The sequence below is a fragment of the Nelusetta ayraudi genome, unplaced genomic scaffold (genome assembly GCF_046127955.1).
Source record: "Nelusetta ayraudi isolate G7.1 ecotype Tasmania unplaced genomic scaffold, CSIRO-AGI_Nayr_v1 ptg000084l, whole genome shotgun sequence".
NCBI classification, from domain to species: domain Eukaryota; kingdom Metazoa; phylum Chordata; class Actinopteri; order Tetraodontiformes; family Monacanthidae; genus Nelusetta; species Nelusetta ayraudi.
This window is the reverse complement of record NW_027466134.1, coordinates 1,670,330-1,697,066: the sequence shown is the minus strand read 5'-3', so window position 1 is coordinate 1,697,066 and position 26,737 is coordinate 1,670,330. Positions and strand designations below refer to the sequence as shown.

Here is a 26,737-nt window from a genome sequence, read left to right as displayed (position 1 = left end):
AAAGAAGCAGCGTCAGCTCACAGGAAACAACAAAGACGTGTTCATGCACAGACCGATGAGTTTGCTTTAAACCTTCATGTTCTTTATACTGAAGTGCATAGCGGATTTCAGCTTAGCATGGTCATGAATGGCATTTCATTTTCATTATTTTACAGTCACATGACATTTTTAACAGGGAAATGTAAAAATGAATTGGCAAAAAGCCAAGTCTTTAGTTAGTAAAGATGACGAGTGATTCCAGACCCGGATCCTTCACTATTGCAAATTGTAATCAAGTATCTTACAGTGAGATATTAAATGTTGTTTCTGACAACTAAATCATCTAATTAAATGAGTGGGCAAATATTGCAGCTCTATTTGCTTTGGCAATCCCCAAAGGCAGAAAGCCAAAAGAAAAAAAAGCAGAGGAACAAGAAGACAGGACTGTGGACAGACACTCAGGACGTCATTAGTGCGTTTAGTTCATGGCAAACAGCTCTAAAATTTACCAACATTGAGCTTCTTCATTTATTTGTCCCCGACTCTTTTTTTTTAACATGTCATGTCATGTCTCCATCTGCTGAAGGACCCCTTCATTCCCAAACATTTGGAAATGGGAGGCTAAACTGGGAAAGTGCGTGGGAGAAGCATCTGTGTCGCAGTCAAGCGGACCCATCGGATTAGCTGCTGCTAGTTCAGCCGCTAGCTAAAGGTCATCGGGGGTCCCCTGTGTGTCCCAGGCTGGCTGCATCACCGGGACGCACCTCAAAGTTTGACTTCAAGTCTCACTAAAGAGTCGCACAAACATATTGCCTCGTAACCAAAATCATCCATTGCCGTTTCAGGCTCTTCTTTTAATGTGAAAATGTTGCCGCCGTTGCTTGGAGCTCTTGAAGCTCCATCGGAGCACTGATATGAAATGTTTGTCTTCACGGAGAAGACAAGGAGGCTGGATGAACAAGTGAGACTTCAGCATTGAAATCTGAGTGATCCTGCTGCTCTACAAGATGGGGTGTTTACAGTGGATTTGCCCAATGATGGCAAAGTGAATCATAATCAAAATCATAAATCAAGCGAAATTTCACACCCTGGACTTTGAGGTGGACGTTCTATTTGACAGACAAAAGGACAGACAGAGGACAAAAACACAGAGCAGAAGCTGACCTTGACCTTCCCAGAGTTGTCCTCCTCTTCCTTCTTGTCCTCAAAGTCAAAGGCCACGGTCATCCTCTGCTGTCTCTGCTCCTCCCACAGAGTAGGATTAAAGCTGTCACTGTCCGACTGGTAGTCTGGACACACACGCACACACACACACACACACACACACACACACACAGAAAAAAGAACAAGATAAGAGTTGCTGTCGAACTAGTTTGCTGGATTTTTAACTAGAAAACTCTCTCTGTTCTCTCTCTGTTCACTCTCGACACTTTGCACACCTCCCTCGCTGTGAGACCCACACACTCAGACACACACAGAGACAACACAATTCGTACCCTCATCGTGCCGCGGTTGCTGAGGAAACATGTAGTTGGTCAAAACCTTCTGTTTGGTTTCAGGGTGGGCTTCTGTCTGCAGTGGGATCAGAGCCTTGGACTGCAAACACACACACACACACACACACACACACACACACACGCACAAACATTTAAACAGTTCATTCATTATTCCTTTGAGATGTCCAAACTCATGCTCTTTGATTGGTTTTCAAAAAAGCATAAAATAAAGTAAAAAAAAAAAACAAACACTGTCAGACCTGCCAGGAGCAGAACATGAATACAAATGAATTGTGAGTCACTTTATGACCATCTTGTCAATTCTAAAAAGAAACAAAAGTTTCATTATTTAATACAATTTGCAATTCAAATGATTTTCTTTTATTCCAGCGCGAGCGATGAAAAGAGTTTTTTATTTACTCGTTATTTTAATTTGCACTAAACAGGCTGATTAATATATTCTGCCACATTACCATAGTGGCGGAATCTTAAAACAACCCCTCCATTGGTTGACGTTACAAATTGTAATTTACTTTCAGATGAACTCTCGCCTCACCTCAGTCAACAGATCAGTTATTTTGTGACCTCGGTTCCGAGCGCTGGGGAAGAAGATGCGATTAGTGACGGGATGAAGTGAGGCGTGCGGATACCTGATTGTCGGACAGCCAGAGAGCTGCCAGGTCCTTCAGCTTGGTGAAGGTGAACGGGAGATTCTTTAACCTGAAGGAGACACACGTGCACGCGGGGAGGGAGAGGTGAGTGGAAAACACCTCTCCTGAGTCTCTGTGTGTGTGTGTGTGTGTGTGTGTGTGTGTGTGTCTCTTCTTCACCTGTTGTCACTGAGGTTCAGCACTCGCAGTTTAGTCATCTGTCCGATCTCATCCGGCAGGAACTCCAGTTTGTTGGAGCGCAGCGACATCACCGTCACGTTCTTGCAGTTGCCGATCTGAAACGGAGGCGCAAACAACCGTCGGCGGGAGTGAAGGGGGGGGGGGGCGGGGGGGGGGGTCACGTGACAACCACGCCGAGCGCTTCACAGGCCTTGCCGCACTGCGGAGGGTCGGGCTACGCAAGCCGTTATCGCAGGGGGACAGAGGCGCAACAGAAAAAGCCTGAACTGTACAGTCGTAAAGTGGAGAGCAGTCGATAGCAAAGGTGGCAAAAGTATTTGCATTCTGTACTTGGTAAGAAAAACTATGGACGCTTGTGTGGGGGAAAAAAAATACACTCTGGTAAAGATAAAAGAAGTCAAACTGTCAGTATTAATTATGACCAGTGAGCCGTGATCAAAACCAATCGAATTTTCTCCATGTTTATTCTTCATAAGTTTAGGGGCGCGTCCACGCAGTATTCGCTGTGTCGCATTCTAACTGGAGTTGGATTGGCAATGTGCAACAAGGAGGCCACGATGTAAAACTTGGGCCAAGACGTTGGGCGGCGTCAACGTCAGCATTTTGAGTCACCTGTCATCTTCTTCTGACCTACATACAGGTACTACCCAGACAATTGGAATATCCTGAAAAAAAAGGTTGTTGAATTTCTGCAATTCAACTTAAAAGGTGAAGCTGACATATTATATAAAGGAATAATATGCAAATCAATATATTTCAAGTTTGTATTTCTTTGGATTTTGCTGATCTGGTCTTGCAGCTTAAAAAAAACCCCTCAAATTCTATAATAATTTTCTGAGTTTGTGGGTTTGTGGTTTTAATAAGCTGAAAATCTTAATCAGCAAAGTTACAACAAGGAACTGCTTGACATGTCAATTTGCGTGGAATGGCTCAATAAAATCTGTCGGTTTCATCTTTTATGTGAAATTGCCAAAATAAAACAACTTTCACTTGATGTTCTAATTTTTCGGGTCGTACCTGTGCATGCATATACATCAACACATTCACGAATACAAAAAATATCTAGTTTGGCTGCAGCTTTCTGTCAGTCAGCTCACTGTAGAATTAATCTGTTGCTGACGTCAACTGCTGATGCGCTCGGCGCTCTGGGCCTCACCTCCCGGGGGAGCTCCGTGAGGAAGTTCTCATCGGCGGCGAAGGTCCTCAGGCTGTGCAGGTAGCCGACGGTGGGCGGCAGCGCCTCCAGCTCGTTGCAGCTGCAGTCCAGCTCCTCTAGCAGAGACAAACTGGGGGGGAGGTGGTGGGGGGGGGTTGTAGGGAGAGCGGGGGCGGGGCGAGAGGCAGAGGCAGAGCACAAGAGACGGCCGAAATAAGCGAGAAGGGACGGAAGAAGCAAAGACAGAGGTTCATTCTGCGGGCTGCCGGTCTCCACTGCAGACAGGTGAGCACAGCAAGGGTGGTGCTACTCTGTAGTTTGCTATTTTCACCTTATCGGCACCAAATGCCGGGGAGTCAATAACTTATCTCGCACACAAAGGAAGACTGTTGTGTTTTTACAAGCTAGACAGAAATAAATGAAAGAAAGGACAAATCTTCATTTGAAAGTTTTTTTTTTTTTTTTTATTGAAGACTTAAAGTTTTTGAAGCTTCAAAATGCATCGAAAGCAAAACGTGTTCAATAATGAGTGGCGCACGCAGACAGAGGACTGTCTCCCAGGTGCTCAGACAACTACGTACAGCTATTTTTGGATTTATTGACACTTCTAGAATAGCACCAGCCTTATGTGACGAGATATTCCAGCAATATGTCAAACATGTCAAGAAGCAGAGAGGGTTGAGAGGAGGATGTGATCACCACCTTGAAGAATCATCCATTTTTTTTATATCCTTTATTTATTTATTTATTCATTTATTTTAATTCATCGCACAGCTTAGTTCTCCCAATCACTCTTTGTCTGCGGGTTCTCTACATCCACGGTGTGTACTTCACTTTGAATTCTAATTTTGAACGTTCTTCAAACTGGATCTCAACTGCTCCACTCAGCCAAGAGTCACATCCAGGGCAGCGCTCCCCCTCCCCCCCACCCTCCCCCCTGCCCTCTCCTCCTGCTCCCCACCCCCCCCAGGGACACCCCGACCTCCCTGGGCGCAACCACGGTTCTACCAGCAACACCAGCAGCAGGCCAACGCATCATCACACGACAATTGTACAACAACGCACGGCCACTATTGACATCGCTTCAGCCTGCTATTATAATTCCCGGTGGAGCGGGCGGCCATCTGGGCGTCCGTATGGTCTGATTGGAGAAGAAGGCGGGAAAAGTTAGAGATTCCATGAAGGGGTTAATTTGCTACTCTTTGTACAAGGAATTACAATGTCTGCGAGCGCACACAAAGAAAAATATACACAGCCAGAAGAAAACAAATACAAAAATCCTCGGGGACGGCTACGACCTCATCAGCTGTCGGGTTTGGAGCAGTGACTCGGCGGTTCCGCAACCACAGTTTACCATCACGTACATAACATGTACTCATTGTGGTGGCCAAACATTATTAGAACACGTGGCATATTTAAGAGGTTTCGGTTGTTTTGCTTGTTGTTTTTGTGAAATTGGCTAAATCCCTGAAGATGAAATAAAATGAATGGCACATCTACAAAGTCATCATTACACATTAGATTTAGATTTTCCAGACAAAGGTAAAAAGCTAAACGTAGATAAAACTATTAAAAAAAATTAAATATAATTAATTAAAATATTATCATTAAAATATTTCAATCCATTTTCAACATTCAGCTTATTTCTAATGTCTATTGGTTACAAAGCAGGCCAAACTATGTGATCTGTATGCTTTTTTGAAACCCTATTTTAAGTTATGATTTACCACTACTAGCGAGCCACAGGCCTGTGATGGTCACGGCCCAACCACTGCGGAAGGCGTTCTTTATTTTCCTCAACGAAAGTCTGCAACGCCAGGGTTGCATCCAGAACAGTTTTAGCTCATGTTAGCATGTCCAGCTCGCTCACTTAACTTGTACATGCTAGCAGCTTTATGTAACTCTGTTTTGGGTTACATTTGTTCTAGTAGCTAAAGAAAAAAACATATTACAGGGGAAAATGACCTAATCTCCTCTTATGGTTTACAGAGAATAATGATAATGTTCATTTATTTATTTTATTGGTATTTTAAGAGCAACTGTTCACTTGTATGCAAAGTGTTCTAATTGTTTTGGCCACCACTGCAGATTTGCAAAATTGTATTGAACAGAAACACTTTCTTATTGGGCATGTTGACGCAATACACATATGCAACAGCAGAAACATTACTTCACAGCTGTACTGTAGCATTTCCAAATATAACAACTCATTACTACGAGTGACATCTCACTGTTTGATTAAAATGTGTTGCAACACATAACTACGACTGCAAAGAGGTCTCCCTGAAATTCAGAGATTTCAACTCTGTCTGTGTGAATATATATGATATTTGTTCTATAATTTAGTCCTTGGCATGCATGCAGCTACTGTGTGGGGGTTAAACAATGTTGAGCAGAAATGTTGACGATGCAAACATTTCCCCGGTTAACAACATATTTGAATGTCAGAGCAGATGCTTATTGGTAGGTAGCGGGAAAATGATGTTTTGCTCACGTTTGGGATTAGAAAGCAACACTTAAAGTGGGTGCACAGGAGTGTTTTCTGAAAGGTTGAGTCAGAGGGGAAGCGATGGATCTACAGCACTACTTATCGAGACTAAAAACCTGGGGATGTGTTCAGGAAGACCCCATGTTCTCACAGCCTGCAGATACAACAGACGTAATCCATCACAGGGAAACATGGCAATGAGCAAGATCCAATTTGACGACCAGATGCTTTTTTTGTTTTTGTTTTGTTTTTTAAACCGTTTCAGGGCTTGTGAGACTCTAAAGTCTGTCTGGAGCGTCGTATTAGCAGTCTTTAATAAATGATCTGCCTATGAAGACGTCCATGGTGACACAGAAAAGGGTTTCGCATTTGTTTCGTGCAACAAATGTTTGTCCTAAAAAAAAACTAATTTGATTTCCGTGACTGAATCTGGACTGTGATGGATTATAATTAGCATGATTATAATTGTATTACTGTAATTGCTTTACATGCAATCATTTCCGCCTCAGTTCAGTGGGTTTCTGCTGAGCTCCTATTTAACATTTCCAATTTAGGATACTTTTTAAAAAAAAAATTTTTTAGGGTTAAAATTCAAAATCTTGAGAATTATTTTCATTATCATTATCAATATTTATTGAAACACAACCCCCTGACATTTAGACATCATGAATGTTTGCATGTAACCTACATGAGTCAAAGCTCCTCGGCAGCCGCCATGTAGTCGCGAGCTCGTGTGTTGGTATCGGTGACGCGGCTGAACATGCTTAGGGTCTCTGAACACATCCTTGGGACACAGTATGCTAATGTTACTCACCCGTGCTTGGGCTTCGCACTAATGCCACGGCAACGCAGCAAACACAACACACACAGAACCCGCCCCAAATCATCAGCCAACAATGCAACACGGAAACTAAACAAAAAATAAAATTATCATCTCAAGAAGAAAAACCCTCTGGAGAAACCTATTTAAAAAAAAAAATGTGACTAAGTACTACGAAAGGACACAATAGTTAAAAACAAGTATGGCAAAAAGGTGTAAATATTCATTCTTTCTTTGTGTGTGTGTGTGTGTGTGTGTGTGTGTGTGTGTGTGTGTGTGTGTGTGTGTGTGTGTGTGTGTGTTTTACCTCCCGATGGTGTTAGGCAGTGAGGTCAGCTGGTTGTCATCTACCTTGAGTGTTGTCAACTTCTTCAACATTCCTACAAATAAGCACAATAACAATACACACATTTGGTCGGACTGGTTTCAGCGTTCAGTAACCATAGGTGGGAAGTAACAAAGTTACTGTACTTAATCAGATTTTTACTCCCTACATTTGTACATAAATATTTGTACTTTCCACTGCTTACAGTGGAAAAACATGCTTGTTGCTTTTGTGTTGAAAAGATGTCAATTCTGTTCAAAGGTAATTCGCTTTTTATTGTTCAACAGCATCGTTATATACTGCTGTAGTTCAATATAAAAGTGGATAATATTTTAGCGGGAGATTATTTTAGTACCTCGGCTTTGGGGTCACTGTTCAGTGCGTTTTTAGTCCAGAGAAAAACAAAAATGTAGAAAATAACAGTGTAAACATCCAAAGAAAAACTAAGACTGATTATAATTTGCTTGTGTTGCAGTTGGAAAAAAAAAATCCCAGTAAAACGATGGTATCAAGAGTAGCAGAGCTCCTACAAATTATCCAGATGCTTCTGCAAGACCTCTGATAAGTTCAGTCCAGATTGTTTCGTCAAAACTACGCAAAGTTATCACTGCATGTATTGTTTTAATAATGGCAAAAATATATATTTTTTTCTTTTTACTTAGGTAAATCTTTCTTATTTTTACTTGAGTGAGGGAGTTGAATCAGTGCTTTTACTTCTACCAGGGTAGTTTTTCACACAAGTGCCTGTACTTTTACGCAAGCGCCGAATATAAATACTTTTGCCACCTCTGTCAATAACATTCCCCAAGTTCTCACACGTCAATATTTTCTGCTGTTCAACTGGACTGACGCCAAACCTTAAACAACGACAGCATTTTCAGGAAGGGTTTGTTTACGTCCCGTTTCCATCAGCTGCGCTATTGATCCAAACCTATTAAAGGCATCAAGCCACAACACAGCTGGGCGATTCTGTTTGGAGCTATGAATACCGCACTTCATTCCACATTGGCTGCTGCCACATTCCATTAGCCAGTACACAACATGTGCAGTCGTCCAATTCTGACAACCGTCCAAAACAGAACATCGGTGCGTCAGGCCACATAAACGATACAACAGTTTTAAAGGGCGTACATTGTGCATTTATATATTGCCTGTGTAATGTTTTATTACAATGCGGGCCGCTCGCCTGTCAGTGAACCCCCTGACTGGAAAAGTCCACCTCTTTGCTGCTCCACTTTGCAGAAAGTGTGTGCGAAAGAAAAATGCCATTTGTAATATCCTCATGCTGGGAAGATGCAACCATCTAAAACTTCCAGGTTTGCACTGGATGAATATTGACTACGTGCCTGAAATGCACAGGTGAACCTAAACTACAGAAGATAGAGAAAATCTAGTCACAACAAACTTCGACAGGGGGGACATTTTTTTTAATCCCATTGCATCTTTCAGGAAGACACAATCTGGATAAATTCAGAATAAAAGTCATGTGGAACTCAACCTCAGTCGTCTGATCAACACTGTGTGCGCGTGTGTGCGTGTGTGTGTGTGTGTGTGTGTGCATGTCGTCGTACCTATGGTGTCAGGCAGCTGCTGCAACATGTTGGAGGACAGCAGCAGGTCCTCTAAGGCCTCGCAGCCCGAGACGTCGGCGTCCAGCGTCTCGATGCGATTCTTGGCCAGGTCCAAGTACCGCAGCTGGCGAAGTTTTCCTATAGACTGGCGGGCGGAGCGGCGAGGGGAGACGGGAAGGAAGGAAGGATTAAATGGCGAGATAAGGGGAGGGGGACACGTGACCTGCGGCGCTCTGAGCGTCCTCTCACCCCCGGTATGGACTGCAGAGAGTTGTTATCCAGCCACAGTTCCCTCAGGTTGTGGATCTGCTCCAACACCTCCGGCTAATTGACGGCAAACAAGCAAAAGAACAATTGAACGTCGAGGAAACACCTGATTTATCCAGGAACAGAGGGCACAAGTCTTTAGCTGTAATAATAATAATAAAGAAAGTCATGATGGACGCGGCGGCAGAGTGGGTGGACCTGGGCCGTCTCTCCCTCCACTTTCTGTTTCTTGGCCGCACCCAGCCAACCTACTGGTGTCCGGCCCACTTCCTGTCTAAACCTCTGTTAGCACCCTTCTTAATGTCACCGTGTCCCATCTGGATGGCAAAGAGCTGAAGTTGGTCCGGAAGAAATGAAGTGTGTATAGTTTTATTCATGTTTCTACTGTGCTGCTTTTTTTTGTCCGTGAGTTGATTCTCAAAATAAAAATACTTGAATCCGTTTGACAAATTAAATGGTAAATGGGCTGCACTGACATAGCCATCCATTTACTATTTTGATTAATTAAACTGAGGATTTATTTGGTAATGTTTCGCAAACAATCGTCCTGGCTTCTCTTTCCGAACCAACAGCAGCACCAGGAACAATGGAACTGAAGTGGAACCCTGACCCCTGCTCCAACAACACCATAGAGTTGGTCACAGGTGTGAAGACAATCCTTCAATTGGTTCTGAAAAGTTATTCAAAAGTTATTGATCACAAAACTTAATATGCTATTACCCCCTTCTCTCATAATGTGATCCTCAATAATTCTACTCATTTAATTCTCTATAAATTGCAAACATAATGAATCAAGCTATTTTTTTCAAATTTGTCTCAACACCTTCTCCACACAAACCAAGGTGGATTAATCCAATGATACACCCCCATTTTGAAAACTTGTCCCAAACCCCCTCCTCGCCCCACACCACTTGTGCGTCAGCGCGTGCGTCTCACCATGTCAGTGAATTCGTTGCTACCCAGATCCAGCCGCTCCAACTGTGTCAGTCTGTGGATGGACCTGCCAGCACAGAGCACACTGGTTACTGACAGAGAGTGAGTGACTCACCTGCATCGGAGACGGAGAAGTTACGTAAACAACCAGACCTCAGCCATGTTTTCCACCTTCTCCTCTTGACTTTACGCGTCAGAATGTTTCGACAGGTTGAGCAAAAGAAAGGCTTCAAAGTGTCCCGAATCTGAAAATTTGCTTCAACATTTTTTTAATTGTTTTTTTTAAACTACTGAAACAAAACGGAGGCTAATAACCCAGCAAAGAAAAGCAGACAGATGTCTGGACGCTGACAGTTAGTCATTTAGCAGTGGATGGTGGTGACAGATATCTCATTCATATTCAATGTTGTGTCCACACATGTAGGTGGCTAATTCAGATTTAACCATTTCAGAATTCATGTGGTGTTTTTTTTGTTCATGCTTGCATTACATAATGTGGTGGAAATCCAGCCTGAGCAAACTGATTTACAAAGATTTACAAAGATAGAAGAACGTTTTATTTATATATATATACATCTCCATATATGTATATATATATATATTTATATATATATATATATATATATATATATATATATATATATATAATCTGAAAGCTGGTTTCTTTGGAAATTGTTTATTAATCTATGTACTTTCATTAAGAAAGAAGATTGATGGAAGTGAACCATAAAAACACATCATGTACGGACGCAAAGAAAATGAAAGAAACAATGTAGAGAATCTATCATTTTTGTAATTGTGCATACTTGACGTGTTTGTGGATACATAAAGGCTGCAGAGCTGCCAAAAAAAAAAAAATGTTTTGCCACATATGTCTTTGTTTACAAGCCACTATGACTTGAATCTCTATTACTAGAATGCAACGGATGTGATGTTCACGTCTCAAAACGGTCCGTACGCAGCAACAGTGGCTCATCTGCAGCACGACCACGTGAGCAGCCTGGCTACGTCGCACTAAACGGAAGCCGTTACTGTTAGCACAGGCTTAATCGGTATTCAAGAACACCTGCCTGGGATAAATATAGACGACTGGGGAGAGAAAGTGGACGCACACACACACACACACACACACACACTCGCTGAGATGCTGAAGCATCTGTGCGTTGCGTCACAGTTGCACCTCTCGCTGAATTAAGAATGAAATGTCTTTTTCCCCCTTTTACTTCCCCTCACTCCATCACACGCACACACACACACACACACACACACACACACACACACACACACACACACACACACACACACACACACACACACATACACATACACACGGTCTCACTTGGCTGCGTGTCTTACTTTGGCATGGTTTTCAAGTGGTTCTCCCTCAGCTCCAGGATCCGTAGTTTGGAGAGTCTGAGATGAAAACACAATGTTTCATCACTCTGATAATTGTCACAGTGTAGAGTAGAGGACGGGGATAAAAACAGACACTCTGTTTTCTAGCAGGCTGTAATAAAAAGAAAAAAAAAGAAAAATGGGCCAAAAATGCTGTTAGAGTCCATCAGAAAAGCCTCATCTATAACCCCACATCCCCAGCAGCTGTGAATTGTTACCTTCCAAAATGTTCCACGCTATCATAACATGGAAGGTTAATAATACAGACAGCAGCAGCTGTGTTTACTCAGAGGAACAGTTCTTTACGCTGAGAACAGCGAAGCAGGGACACTGCAAGCGAGGGGTGTCAAACTCCAGCTTACCTGCCGAAGTTTGCCGGCAGATACTCCAGGAAGGCATCGTTCAAGAAGAGCTGGGTCAGGTTGAGGAGCTGCGTGAAGCCGTCCGGGAGTCTGGTGATGGTGGCGGTGGTGGTGGGGGGTTAGAAGAGAAATAAGGACACGTGGAAAAAAAAGAAAAAAAAAGAAAAAGAGGATTAAGAACACGACACTCCTGTCCTTGAAGGAGCCCCCGGTGGATTCCCACACAGACGGAGACTCATAGCAGCAGCACCCCCCCAACCCCACACCACCACACACACACACACACCACCTCCACCCCCCTGAAGATGACTCACGCCCTGCACACACCCAGGGAAAAAGGCAGTGTTACAGTACTGCAGACTGGTCTTGGTCTCCAGACCACTTTTGAAGGCTCTCGGCCTCGTCTCGGACTCGGAGGCATTTCTACTGGGTCTTGTCTCAGTCTCGGACCGGACGGACTGGGGATTGTTGATCAAGACCAGTCAAGACTCAGCCAATACGACAATGACAGATGCGAACAGAAAAGTCTTGTCTTGGTCTCCAACCCCAAATGTCTTGCTCTTGTCTCAATCTCGATACTCTCTAGACTTGATAAGGTCTTGGTCTCGGTTGGTGCGGTCTTCACTACAACTCCACCCCCCTATGGATGACTCACGCCCTGCACGCACCCAGGGGAAAAGGGCCTTTCCCGCCGCAGCGAGGAGGAGGCGACTGGTGGACTGCACCACCGGCCGCGGCAGGCTGGCATCTAACGGCCCCGCGTGAGGAGAAACATCCTGATGTTTTACGGGGTTTTTTTTCTCTTCCAGCTCGGTCGTAGGGGAGGTGGGAAAAAGCAACAACAACGCAACGCAACGTGTGGGTGGTTGTGCGGAGGTTGTGAAAATTTCATACGGCGGCGAACAACAAAACAATATTTATCCGAGTTGATGTTTTGATCCTCTGACCGGTGAGAGGGTGCTCCGCCGTGCACCAATCCACACTGGGGGAGTGGGGACGGAGGTTCGGCAGAGGGAAACAGATTTCCAGGCGGATGTTTTTCAGCTTTTTGATCTCTCCCGTGGAAGTGTGAGAGTGGAATAAAAACATGGAAACAAAAACACTGCCGTTCAAGAAAAAGGAAGGATCCAAAAGTAGCGCCGTGTTCTCGGAAAGATTGTTTTATTTGGTGACAGATTTTTTTTTTTTTTTTTTTTTTTTTTTTAATGAAGTGAACGAAGCGGCAGCACTGCAGGTCAGACTGCAGGACAAAGAACTCGAGGTTCCGGTTTGTGGGTGCAAGTCAGATTATGGAAAAAGCAACTGCACACGCGGAGGAAAGGCAGCAACATTTGCTGCCATCAAATTTCTAGTAGACAGAATTTATGTATGTATACACATATATATATAACACTAATGTACTGTATATGTATATGTATGTACATGTGAGACTCCAGCAGTGGGTGTTTGGCTCTTACTTGGTGATGGGGTTAACACTGGCTTCCACTACAGACAGGCCTTTACAGCACTTTATATTGTCTGGGAACTCCTGGATACCTGTAGAAAGAACACACACACACACACACACACACACACACACACACACACACACACGGGAAAGCAGAGGGTTTTCCTTCTGTCCTGTTGGCCAGTTTTAGCAGGCGAGGCTGGGCGGAGGGATCCTACCGTTTTTACTGATGTCCAGCTCTTTGAGGTTGACCAGGCTGGCGATGGTGGTGGGCAGGTTGGACAGGTCGTTATCCGGCATGCTCAGCTTCTTCAGAGCCTGGCAGTTGAAGAGTTGCTGACGGGATGAAACAACAGAGATATTACAATGCTGTCGGCTGATTAGCAGGAGACCTTTTTTTCGTGGAGCAGCTTGGAAAGGACAGCGAGCAAAAAAAATACAATAAAAAAGTCAGCTGGAGGCACGCGGCTCCTCTGTCTCCGGCTGTGGGAAAACGGCACCACTTTCGCTGTGTTTCTCTTTGAATAATGCAGATTTAGCTTCCCGCATACGGCGGCCCTCAGGGACCCAACACAAACTGGAATCAAAGCAAAAACACGGGGAGAATAAAAAAAGGAAGGGGGAGAAAAGCAACACAAATGTAAAGAAAAAAAAACAACACAAGCCAGAGTGGGAGAGTGCAAGTAGAGGAAGAAAATTAGTGCCACAAGAAGAGAAAAAAAATGAGCTCTGGCTCTAGTCCTCCATAGAGCGGAGAGGAAGTCACTCAGAGACCAAAACCAGCAAAGCAAAAAAGGCACAAGCTCTGGAATGAGAGTTGGAAATGAACCTTAGCTCAGCGCTATCATAGCCACGGCCTTCTGCTCTTTAGACGTGCCCCCAGGTAACCACTGCAGCAGGGGTTTTTATTTCACTATTATTATTTTTTTTTTTTTAAAGCAAATCAGGGAGGGGACCTCGGGCAAACTGAGTTAATTAGTGTAGCCTTTAAAAGTGTATTTAACTCTCAACACCTCCTCTAATGCTTCCTGCTTTGAAGAGGGATCCAGTCACTGGAGAGTCCGCTCTCATTGGTCCGGAGAGGGTTGCTTCACCAAGAGGTTGATCCGAGAGGTTCGCACAGGCATGGGCCGCATTGGGCCCGGGGCCATATGCGGCCCGTTATGCTTTTAAAATCCTGCCCACCAAACTTGAAGAAATTATTTTAATAGTAGTAATTTCAGCGCTTCAAAGACACGAGCTGCGTTTCCATCACAGTTTTTCGCAAAATGAAAGTGATATTTCCAAAATTTCGACAGAGTACAATTGCGATTTGCATGTGTTTCCACTGAATGGTGTGAAGTGCATAAGTCAGAATTGCGTTCGCTTGCTTCTGGCCAGCTGGCCCAATCCCTGGTTTAGCACCTTCTCCAACTCGTCGCTCAGGTCGGCGCTACCTTCAGCAGCGGCTGTTGAGGTGTCTCAGTGATGTTTTGAACATTATCGTACAGTAGGTATGATAGCCTTTTTTGTTGTGGCGTCAACGCTCACGTGTCTTCTTTTGGCTTCTACGACATGGCTGTGAACATTAACACAGAGACACCAATGAGGGGAAAAAAGCTTTTAATGGGTCGACATTAAAAGGGCATTTTTTGTTGTTGTTGTTTAGACAAGCTGAAAAACTGGTTTAAAAAAAAAACAACAAAAAACGCTCAAATGGCAGATCCCACTTCGAAAAAAACAGCTGCGTGACCTTTATCTAATTGCATTGTCCCACAAGTGTGAGCAGCTGAGTTGTTTTTGTAAAAAGGCAACGAAAGTTTGTTGTTGTTTTGTCTTTTTTTCTTATTAGTTTTTTTTATTTATTTATTTTTTTTATAATTGATGTCTGAACTGATGTTCGATTATTTTATTGGGTCACATCAAAGCAATTTTCAATGACATCTCAGTCATTTGGGACAGTGATTTTTACAAAAGCGCAGATTCTGCTTCCGCTTCTCCGTTCACCGTGTCGCCTTAACGACACTCAAAAAAAACAAAAAAAAAACAACGATCACTGGCTCGTTAATAAGAAGACACAAACAGCAAATCACCTGTATGAGTATGTAGTCAAACTTTTCCAGGATGTTGTTTTTCTTTTCTCATCCCACCCTCCCCTCTGCATCCTCCTCTCCCACAACGACCGACTGCACGTCCTCGACCACAATATCATTTATTTGCCTTGGGTGTACTGTGGATGGGTAAGAATGTTCTTATTGGCAGGCTCGCAGGAACAATTGACTTGCACAGGCCAAGCATCAGTAAACTCTCGCCTTAAGCACTGGATGAAGTTGATGAATAGCACACTCGCTAATTTGGAAATGAGGTCCTATAATATGAATTAGAGTATAGCATAATTTATAGTAACATATAGCCATATATATATATACATATATATATATATATATATTGGTGGCATTTGCCAGCAAAATAAAAATGTCCATAATATATGTATGTAATTGTGTGCTTCTAATGTGCATTCATTTTGTGACATTTCTCTCTGCACCCATAGCTATTTTTTTCTGGTCACATCACTTGCAAAAAAATTAAGAGTGAAGTCATGCAGACAGAGCACAGGGGCTGGCTGGCTGGCTGGCTGGCTGGCTGGCTGGAGCCAGAATATGAACAGGGCCGCTCTGTGCCCACGGGTCAGAACAGGCTACTACACTTAAAGACACAATCACTTACTCACACACACACTTAAAGAGCTCTCCAACTCACTTACATAAAGGCCAATCACTCTGGCAGCCTGAATGGCTCTTCTACAATCTTGGCACACGCACACACGCACGTACACGTGCACACACACACACACACACACACACACACACACACACACACACACAGACACACACACACACACGCGTCAGTGTCAAGGCAAAGCTTTTCCCTTATTTTGTCAGTCGAATGTGAGTTTGACCTGACACTTAGGCAGCGCTATTAGAGCGTCGCCATTCACGCCTGTTATATTTAGAAACCCAATTCAGCGCTCGTGCCACTTAAAGCGGGACAGGATATCAATAAAGAGAAATGGCTCAGTTATAAACAGCACCTGTGACCCTCCTTGAAGGAAGCAGAAGGGCATCTGTTAGACTCGGATGCTCCATGGATAATCTTTTCATTGTTTACTAAAGCGATGAAGGGCATTGAAGATACATTAGCAAAGCCCCTCTTTTGTCTATTTTAATTAGTTTAATAGACAACAAATAGTGGAGGCCACTAACAGAAGAAGGTTTAATCACCCGTGTTATCGTGTTTCTCTGATATCTGAAGGGAAACACAGCCACACTGTGAACACTTGCAGCACTGCAGCACACTGAGCCTTCGTCTAATGATGTGCAGTTCCAGCTACGACTCCCAAAAATCCCAATGAGGTGTGAAAATGTATTTATTACATATTTTCGATATTGACAATTTCATCTATCAGTGTGGGGGTGGATAAACCCTAGTTTCATTTCCCACCATTGCAAAGTGATGAAATGACTTCCTGTTTTATCAAAAGCTTCATGCCAGAACACATTATGTTGACCGTCTTTTGCAACAGCACATCCCATGATACACACAAGTGGCTCAGAAAGCGTCTGGCTCCGCATTTTTGCACAAGTCGTGAGTTAAATGGGGCTGTCTGCCAGCTTTTGAAATTCTCGCACTGTTTGTGAAGTGACGGCTCGGGTGGATTTCACAACTTATCCCCCCACAGGAACGAAACAGCATTCAAACACCAGGGCATCACACATGGATCTATTATAAGAACTGGATACCGAACTGACAATATGGCGGCGCACTGATTTTTCCAAGTGGCCACTCGAGGTACTGCAGCAAAAAAAAAAAAAAAAAAAAAAAAATCAACATTTTTCTCATAAACTGCAACACAAAAATAAACAACTTTAAAACGACTGACTCCACCTTGGAGTCTGGGGGGCCTGCATTCACCCGGAGACACCGAGGAAAGATTCCAGCGACCCCACGACTCTGGAGAAGGAGATGTAAATTTGAAGTTTACGCTGAAATCAAAGGCTGTAATAAACTTCCAAATAAAATAAAGTAAATAAATGTCTACACCTCCACTCACTGGAAACACACACACACACACACACACACACACACACACACACACACACACACACACACACACACACACACACAGCCAAGCGTTCCCCACCCTTGCTCTCTTTCCCCGTGTCCCTTTCATCGCCGTCGCTAATTAGCGAGCTTTCAAAGTCACTGGGACGGCACATATCGGCTGCAGGTCGGTGGGGTGGCGAGGAAGCTTGTTGTAAACGCGATGATCATTTATCACCAAAACGCATTGACTAGAAGACACCGAGAAGGAGAATGAACAAGTCTCTCTGGTGCTTCTGATGTACTACCGGCAGCAGTGTCGTGAAGAGCGCAGCAGACAGAGGTGGTGAAAGTATACAGACAGAGATAGACAGAGGTAGAGAGACACACCACACGCCCTCTCAGTCTGTCCATTTTAAGCCCTTTCCATCCTCTTGTTGACTCAGCCTGACCGGCCGCGTGTGCGCGTTAGTGTACTTGAACGTCTCCTCACGGTCGTAACAGCTGCACCGACCAGCTAGCGGTTATAAATGGCAAGAATTAACTGGCCCTACGGTGGGCAGAGCATTCAAACTGGCTTCGGATGAATAAAATCAAACACAACGTGGTGGCAGGATTCCGTGTCGGAGGCGGGTCCGGGGAGAGGAGCGCAGTGCCCCTCTGTTTTGGTGTACGTGCGCTGACCAGTGGTGTGAAAAAAAATCATTTGCGTATCCCCACTTTGGGACCCAGTATGTGATGTCAAGTGTGTGATGTCAAGTTGTGTGTGTTGGTGTCAAGCCCCCCAGATTCCAAGATGGCGGTAGGGGAAAAATGCTCTTTGGGCCCATTGGATCTGTTTTGCTGCAGTACCTCGAGTGGCCACTGGAAAAATCGGCGCTCAACCATACTGCCAGTCTGGTATCCAGGTCTTATCATATATCCATGGTTGGTGTCAGATCACGCTTGGGTCAAGAGATCATGAGGTCACCACAGCAGTGAAAAAAATCCCAGCAGCAGGTGGCGCCCAATTCGGTATGAATGCAGTCCGATGCCTCAGAACTAAAAGTAGAACGTGAATCAAACAACATTCGAACATTCAACAAAGCTGTTGGTTAGTGTCTCCGTCACTAACCAACAGCTCCAGAGACCAGACCACGATAAAGCTGCGTTATCTTGGGAAGAAAACGTTGCGTTACCTTGGGCAGCTCCTCAATCTGGTTGGCGTCGAGGTAGAGCTCCTCCAGAGTTCTCTCGAAGCTGAAGATCTCCTTGGGGACCTGCTGCAGGCTGCAGTGCGAGTAGTCCAACACCGAGATCACCTCCTCCTCGCCGCGGAAGCAACGGCACGGCACCAGCCGCCCGATCAGCTTCCGCTTGGTGGTCATTTCCAGACACTGCACTGCAGAGGGAGGAAGAGGAGAGGGAGGGAGAGAGGGCGTCAGTCTGAAACTGGTCCGCGTCGTCGGGTTTAACGCGCTTCTCCGCTGCTTCCGTGGGTTTCGAGCACGTTTTGCGCTTCCGCCTCAAGGAAAAGCGACAATATGGAAGAAATTCAATCTCAAATCATGTGCGAAGCATGTAAAAAGCACAAACGTGACTGTGCACGCATTGAATGGGATGAAGGATCAGTGCAATCCACTCGTTTGTAAAAGCATGTGGCCAAAGAGACCAGCAAAGACCAGGACAGAAAATTTTCAGAAATAAGGCCATGGTCAAAAAGCCACAAACAAAACACACTTTGAACGATCAGCGTCGAAATGTCAGACATTGAAAGAGACCCTGTGGTGACTTCTGTGGTTTTAATGGTTCATGTTCTGTTGTTGGCTCGCTGAAATCTAGTTATCTCCATGTGAAGGAGTATGTAAGTGCATTAAACCCTTTGAAAAATCCCTTTGATACGCTGAATATCAAAACACAAACTGGCACACAGAGTCCTCCATCTCGCTAAATGGATGCAAAGATTACTTGAGATTCCGAGCATCAAACACCATCTGCATCACACACAGACGCATCATTTATTACTTTCAGTTGAATTTATTTGCATTCATTAAATGTAATTTAAGGTAAAATGAATAAACTACTGTGCACTTCATGTAATTATTATTTGTTTTTTAATTTGTTGACCACAGTTTCAGAAAGCTTAAAATACATTCATTTTCTTCTTTTTTTTTAAATAATGGGCAATCTTTTGTCACAATACTTCCGAGTGAAGTAAATAACGCTCAGAATTGTCAGTTAAACTCAAAACAAGTCTTAACTTTAGACTCTCAGCATGTCCAGACATGTTACCACCTTCAGTGAGTATTTATGCCATGAGGGCTTCAGAGGGCTGTTGACCTGACGCACAGACGACAAGGTGAAGAGGAGAAAATAGTTGAAGAGGTTTTCTGGTGCCGCCTCAAAAGCGGGGAACAAGCCCACCTCAACTCTCTCTTTTACACACACACACACACACACACAGAGTACACAATCTCTCTCCGCAAGCAGCAAACTAGAGCCACATGATTAGAGCCAATCCTTTGTAATTATGCGACAGTATCACTCAATTACACATCGTCATTTAAAAATCCAGAGGCTGAATGAAGCGGGGAGGCCGGCCGCGGGTATCAGAACCATTGAGTGAGCCTTTTATCTTTCAGCTTCATCATTTTTTAAGAAAGCCCGCCTGACAGTGCCCTAAATACGAAACGCATTGTCAAGCAGGCTTCCTTAAAAAAATTTCACACTGGACCTTTAACTACCCTTTGAAACCAGACGGGACGAAGGGGAGAAACGGAGGCGCGGGAACGACGGGAGCTGATGACGAGTTATTAGCCGCCGCAAAAAGAGACGGAGAGGAGCGGCGGAATTACGGCCAGAGTGGAGAGAGGAGGAAAATGAGGAGGTGAGAACAGCCAAGGCAGGAGAGGAGGATCAGCGATAAGGCTCGCCGGCTTTATCTGACTGTAAACACACGCATGTCCGATTAAACTGTGCGACCGGATGAGTCCGGATGATACACGGAGCGAGGTTGTGCCGTTATCTGCTTCGGTCCGTAGCAGGACGGGCTCAATCAGACGCCTGTTGGAAAAAAAAAGAAAGCGAAAGGACAGCAGCTCCTACAGGAGTCTTTTATCTTCAAGGGCCGGACCATTAAAATCAATACCATCTTATCTACAGTCACGGTCAAAGCGGGCGTAATGAGGCGAGTCGGGATTTACTGTTTGCGTTGGGGACGTGTGAAGTGAACCTCGGCAAACGGAGCTTTGCGTGGCGCTAGCACCACCGGCAGCTAACCGCCCCGGTGACGAGCTAAAAGGTGAGTTTCTGTTTGCTGCTGCTGGGAGATGGACGAGGAACTTAGAGCTCAGGGTCTAAGTTCTAAGTTTAGCAAGCACGCAAAGAAAATCTTAAAAGTCCAGTGTGTAACATTTGGATTGAATTATGATTTTTATATTGGTAAAAGCGGAACATACGGCCAATAAATACATCAACAGAAGTGAACAATCACAGCACAATACAAGTAATTTGCTCGTAAGTAGGGAAACTGCCCACATCTTCAAATAAACAAGGTATCCAGGTTTAGGTGTACAGGCCACCGTAGTTCGCTGGCAAGCCAAGACACTACAATCTAAAATGTAACCACTTGATGTCTCTGTTTCTTCTTCAAAATCTCCAAATATTACACGCTTAACCTTTCACAGCGTTTTCCGCAGTTTTGTTTTCATGTCAGAGGATATGCAATAAAAATAAAGGAAAAGTGAGAATAAATCTGTCAGCCGTCATCAAGACATCCAGAGCCATTCCTGCTTGTCATCATGACCAGACAGGGCAAACAAAAGGAAAAAAATAAATCTGAAGATTTTCTAGTAAGAATTCTTCAAAATGTCACGAAATATAACATTTATAGGTCGCGATTATTATTTCATCTTTAATGACAATTTTACGACTGACCCTAACTTGTATTCAGCTGTATAATAAAAGTACCAGCGTGAACATTTAATTAAGATATTTATATATAACAATGTCCTTTTTTCTACTTTTATGATGGGATGCAACATCACCGACTACCTCTACCTCTTCCAGTGAAATAAGTAAGCACGGCTGCCGAACAATTTTCTAATTTTGATAGCGCTGTTGCTAAATTGTCCAGCTAGCTGGCGAAGCAAACGGCATTGTGCATCGATCTGCTCGGTTGTCACGGTTCGAGATATGAAGAGTCATCTACACGGAACCAATGAAGCAACACAGGGGAACTCCGTCCTAAATCCTGTCCAGTCAGTCGACTCAATTTCAACGTCGTCCCCCCACCTTTTTCTCCAAAAACACACCGCAGCACCGAAGCAGTAACCAACTTGTTCGAAAAAAAAAGAAGTGTGTTATATGAATTCTGCAGAAAAACAGGTCAACATGTTCCGCTGCTCCAATCCTTTGAGCCAAAGATAGTCGAGTGCGGAGACTGTACGTCCTCGGTGCCGCAAGACGACTCCCCTTCAGTCGGGATCGTCTCGTCGAGCTGAGCGACTTGGCTTGACTCGACAACGCCTGCTGACCCAAGGTGTGAAACTGGTGCGAAACTCTGCTGCAATCTTCAGCTCAGGCAGCTGGAACCGAGCCAAGAGCCAGATGACCCGGTGACGTTGCTCCTCTGACCACAGCCAACAACAGGCTTCCCCACGCCGCCGTTTCGTGTTCATCGTGACGCCGTAGTTTCTCTTGTGAATGAGAAGATTGGGAGTTCAGCGAGGCTTTCCCCAACACGCCATGTGCAGAAAAGGTGAAAAATGTGTGTGTCATGTGACTGGACGTTTATTGTGGAAGCATATTGCTGCCGAATTGAAAAAAAAAAAAGAGCTCGGTATCTCGATAAGTACGTCAAAGATTCAGGTTTGTTTTTTTTTTTGGTCATCTTCAAGATTTTTAAATCAAAGTATCGCGTTGTTTTGCAATAGGTTAAAGGCTCAGGACCTCGCAATTATGTAAAAAGTTTCAGCCTTATCATGTGAATTTGTTTTGATGTTAATTTCATGATGATGAATTGAAACTAAACAAAAGCACCAACAATAAATATTAGTGTACGCACTTTGAGGAGGATTTAAGGATTTTGAAATGCATTGGGGTGCAGCATAGGAAGAAAAGCTCCGAGCCCTATTGAGGTTCCTCATTGATCAAAGGGAAGGGCTCGAAAAGCTTCTCAGGTACAAGCACACTGGTATAGTTTTGTAAAAACTTGAAAATTTTCACACAATTCTGTGATACTGAGCCTTTTACGATCACAAAATAACCTAATAGTCTCATGCAATAGCGTCAAAATTATCTTGTAAAAACATGAAACCTTCACGTAATTACGTGTTACTGGGACCTTTTTTTTAAACGTATGGCAGCGATACACTTGCGTAGTTTGATGAAAACGTCTTAAAGCTCAATGATTCCAAAGCACCATTCATGAGATCCAATGCGGAATCGCCAATTTACTTACATTAAGCATAAAGAAAAATCCAATCTGCTTGTCAGTCTGTCTTTTTCAGCGAGTGACGGTGCAGCTCGGTGGATTATGCACGCAGCCAATTGATGTAACAGTTTTAAAAAAAGGCACCCTGCCAATGGCTCTAAAAATAACTCTCGCAATTTCTTTTTGTCGTGGGAGGGTGGGGGGGGTTGGCAATGATGTTGCACGCTAGAATCAGGTGACAGGGACAATGACAGATATCAGGAACAAAACAAGAGGGAGACTGTTAATGTCTCTGAAAGGAACTTTCAGTTGAACATTCAGCTGTTTCTGTGCATGCGGGTCTCTCTCTCTCTCTCTCTCTCTCTCCCTCTCCCTCTCTCTCTCTCTCTCTCTCTTCTCTCTCTCTCTCTCTCTCTCTCTCTCTCTCTCTCTCTCTCTCTCTCTCTCTCTCTCTCTCTCTCTCTCTCTCGTCCCCTTCATGTCTGAGGGAATGAAAGTGGGGAACGAGACACGTCGTGTACCCGGTCCTGCTCGGACTCCAGAAGTAACAAAAATAAATAAATAAATAAATAAATAAATAAATAGATAGATAGATGGATGAATAAGGTGGGAAGAGAGTGAGAGCGAGCCGGCGCCAATGGAGGGAAAGCAGGAAGTGAGCGTGGTTGGCTGTGTCGGCTCTCGCTGCTGCTATGGAAACAACATGACGGAGCAGACCGACTTTGCAGAGGCATCAGCACATGTGCAAGCTCCTGGCACGCGTGCACGCAGATATATATACACACACACACACACACACACACACACACACACACACACACACACACACACACACACACACACACACACACTATAGGGAAATGCTAATTATATGAAAGGACAAAAAGATTGGATTGATAAATGAGGAATGGTGTGCATGCACATACATTGCCATGAAGTACACAAGCAAGCTCACACATTGGTTTTATCTGCTAAGTACGCAGTTTAAATAGTATTTTACCAATAAAGGTGAAGGTCGTTTTCAACGTTTGTGCGTCGGCAGTTTGATCTTCAGCTCACTTTTCATTTCAAACCTCACTTGTGGTGCAGCACATGTAAGCATTTTTAATTTAAAAGGTCCAAAACTTTGCTGACCTCCGCGACCAACGCTAACAAGTGTGCCGCCCACAGATGAAAAAACTGGTGAGCGGCTTGTCCGAGGTGCGACCAGGTGCGACCAGGTGCGACCAGAAAGCCAGGACAGGTTCCAGACCCCGACGGCAGGGGAAGCGGCAATAAAAGATGGATGGATGGACGGAAGGGAGGAGTGAAGGAATTCGATTTCTGACCAAAAACAGATGGATAACAGCTTAAAAAAAAGAATTTTGTGAAGTTGCATTGAAGTTGACTGTACGAGAATTTTAACATCCAAGTGGAGAGGAAGAGCTCCAGCTGTCTGCCTGGGGTCATTACTTCCCAAATCAACCCAAATTATCCTTCCTCTTGAACTACGCCTGTGTGTGCCTGTGTGTGTGTGTGTGTGTGTGTGTGTGTGTGTGTGTGTGCGGGTGTGTGTGTGCGGGTGAATCCCCCCGAGGTCCCGTGACCGCCATCGCTTCACGTGCAGCCTCGCCGTCGCCATGGTAACGGCTGCCATAGAGACCGTCTCCCAGGAGCCGGGTGTATTTTTCGCTCCGGCCGCCATGAGACGGAGCGAAGCTGCGCTCGGGTGGGCGAGCGCTCCACATTCGGCGACGGCTTCACGCAGACCGGGACGACGGCAGACGCCTTAAGAGCCGCGTGTCTCAGCCGTCACTCCGGCTCGAACCCTTTTCCTGCGGAGACGGACCCGGGGCTTCCGCACGCCCTCTCGCAATCGTCGAGGACGGTTTGAGATGGAAGAATCCCGGTTCCGCATCCCAGTGCTTCTCATTGTGCACGCGTGTGGGAGGCAGTCGGCTAACGGGCAGTCTGAATCAGCTTTATCCATTCTTAAAAGGAAAAAAAAAATCTTCTTAACCTTCATTAAATTTACACCGACAGCAGTTAACTGCGATGCCTCATGCACACAAGGACACGCTTGGGATGGTTTGCTATTTGCTCAGATAACCTTCCGTCATCTGCCAGCTGCTGAATTCTTTTTACCCAAAAGTGGAATGTGGAATTTATTTACCGTGTTAATGTAAGAAGAAATATTGCTAGTCAGGTAGAAATAATGATGGATAACACATAAGGGAAGCAGATTTACATTAGCAACGTGTTTGACATCCTGGTATCGTGTAGCCTGACAGGTTTGGTATCATCCTACAGTGATTTGGACTGAACAGCAGCGTGAACAGCTATAAATTCCTTTATATGACAAATGAATAATAAACCTGCAGGGTTTTTTTTTTCTGCAATGCTGGAAGAGATTCATTTGGTTTTCCCAGGAAAGCTGTTGAGTTTGAATGAATGCGTATGTACCTTCGGACCACCATCCATTTCTATTCTACTCATTGCTCGGTGATATATAGTCCACAGATTAAAATGATTGTGCTGAAGCTGTAAATCTCTTGGTTAATTGTCATTCACAGGGATACTGCAGCCAGCGTCGTGTTTGACGACAGCCTGACTGAGGTCTGAGGCAAAAAATTAAAAAAAATCTCTAATATCCAACAGACAAATTTCCCATGCGTGCTACTTTCCAAATGAGTCATCGGAGCACACCTCCAAACATAATGCGGGGTCTTTAGAAGTGTGCGAATCAGCTGACCGAATGAAAAGTCACGCATCACCGAGCGGTGTAAAATTGGGAATAAAACGACACAATTCCCAGAGATGACCAAGGTGAATTCTCAGAGATCCACCTTGAAGCTCCCATCCAATTTTTTTTTTCAGTTCACGTATGCCGACTGAGAGGAGAGAGGCAAGAGCTGCAGCTAGAGTCACGTCGTGAAAAGAACGCAACTCCCTTGCTGGAAACTGGGTCTTCTGATTGGCTTTGGCAAGAATTTTGATTTATTTATTTTTTTTTTAAATGCCAGCTTGCACGCAGCAAGTTCACTCATTGCAACAAAAGGAGGCTGTGTAACATCATAGAAGTGGTTGGCCCTCTTTCAATGTTACAGAGAGGATGCGACTCATCACCCAAATTCGCCTGAAATGGGCTTCCTTCCAAATGTTTTGTGCGAGCTATTTCCCAGATGATACATGACACAAGTCAAATCAATTTCAATAGGGAAATATTCAATTTGTTATGGCGGCTTCATTGGGATGTTCACTTATTATAAAACAAATTGTACTGGAAGGGATATTTGATAATGCTGAAGCTCGCTTTTTTTTTTTTTTTCTTTTTTCGAATAAATCAAGTAATTTTTTCAAGTTGGCCCTCAGCTGATGATGAGCCTGTCGTGTGTGATTAAATCACAAGCTGGTCAGCAGAGAGGCTGCGTCAACATGTATCCATTCCACAACTAAAGAACAGAAATGACAACAACAAGTTTGGGCGACGTGCGTAATTGCAAACGACAAGAACGTGGCATCGAGTCAAATGTGGCAATCCGGTTTCCCCAGCGCACGAAATGTGAAAAGGATGTTGCAGAGTTTGGTAGAACGCACTCGACACTGGCACGCCAGCTTCGCTGCTGGGAAAAGAACGCTTTGTCAGGATGAGGACGAAGTGCACAGCGGTTTGATCTGAACATACCGAACCCAAGCCGCCTGCCCCACTCGCTCCAGGTGTCCCGACTGCAAGGAACCCAACGAACCTTTCATCACTCAGTGTAACAGACCACTGACACCACGGAACATGTAGCGACGGATGATTCACCCGGACCCAAAACAACAGAATTTAACTACGCTCAAATGCATGGCTGAGCAAATATACCAAAAGCATGGAAATGGGTCAAATCGTCACAACCTGCGAAGCGGCTGCGGCCCGGTTAGCATGTGTCCGAGGCGTGCGCCTTTTTAGTCCACAACGGGGAAGTGCAAGAGCCGGCGGAACTCGTTGACAAATATCGACAAAGCGAGGCAAAGAAGACGGGTTATTTATGTAAGGCATGCAATAAAAAATGGATAAACAAGTCGCCAGACAGAGGGAGACGAAGTGGCAGAGAGTCGTGTTGTCACAGAAGGCTCCTTTCCGGGTTCCATCGTGCACTGTTTACACATGTTGGCTAATAAAGAATGTTGCC

At 44.4% G+C, this 26,737-nt stretch overlaps 2 protein-coding genes across 4 annotated transcripts in view; one reads left to right on the top strand and one right to left on the bottom strand.

Moving 5' to 3' along the window:
• LOC142900668 (glypican-5-like) overlaps positions 1-26,737 on the top strand; it is a 446,285-nt gene that overhangs the window by 308,497 nt on the left and 111,051 nt on the right. The gene's annotated exons all lie outside the window — the stretch shown is intronic.
• The window catches only part of lrrc7 (leucine rich repeat containing 7), a 97,867-nt gene that overhangs the window by 23,446 nt on the left and 47,684 nt on the right, over positions 1-26,737 (bottom strand). For 2 of the 3 annotated variants that reach the window (XM_076045614.1, XM_076045611.1), the window contains exons 3-17: positions 18,349-18,551; positions 13,309-13,426; positions 13,101-13,179; positions 11,644-11,733; positions 11,243-11,299; positions 9,890-9,953; positions 8,936-9,010; positions 8,687-8,831; positions 7,098-7,170; positions 6,785-6,802; positions 3,483-3,612; positions 2,306-2,421; positions 2,126-2,195; positions 1,476-1,575; positions 1,144-1,268 (exon numbers count right to left, since the gene is read on the bottom strand). In XM_076045614.1, coding sequence (XP_075901729.1) covers positions 1,144-1,268; positions 1,476-1,575; positions 2,126-2,195; positions 2,306-2,421; positions 3,483-3,612; positions 6,785-6,802; positions 7,098-7,170; positions 8,687-8,831; positions 8,936-9,010; positions 9,890-9,953; positions 11,243-11,299; positions 11,644-11,733; positions 13,101-13,179; positions 13,309-13,426; positions 18,349-18,537 — 1,449 coding nt within the window. In that variant the 5' untranslated portion in view covers positions 18,538-18,551. The remainder of the gene's footprint in view (positions 1-1,143; positions 1,269-1,475; positions 1,576-2,125; positions 2,196-2,305; positions 2,422-3,482; positions 3,613-6,784; positions 6,803-7,097; positions 7,171-8,686; positions 8,832-8,935; positions 9,011-9,889; positions 9,954-11,242; positions 11,300-11,643; positions 11,734-13,100; positions 13,180-13,308; positions 13,427-18,348; positions 18,552-26,737) is intronic. The other variant, XM_076045612.1, reaches the window with a different exon arrangement.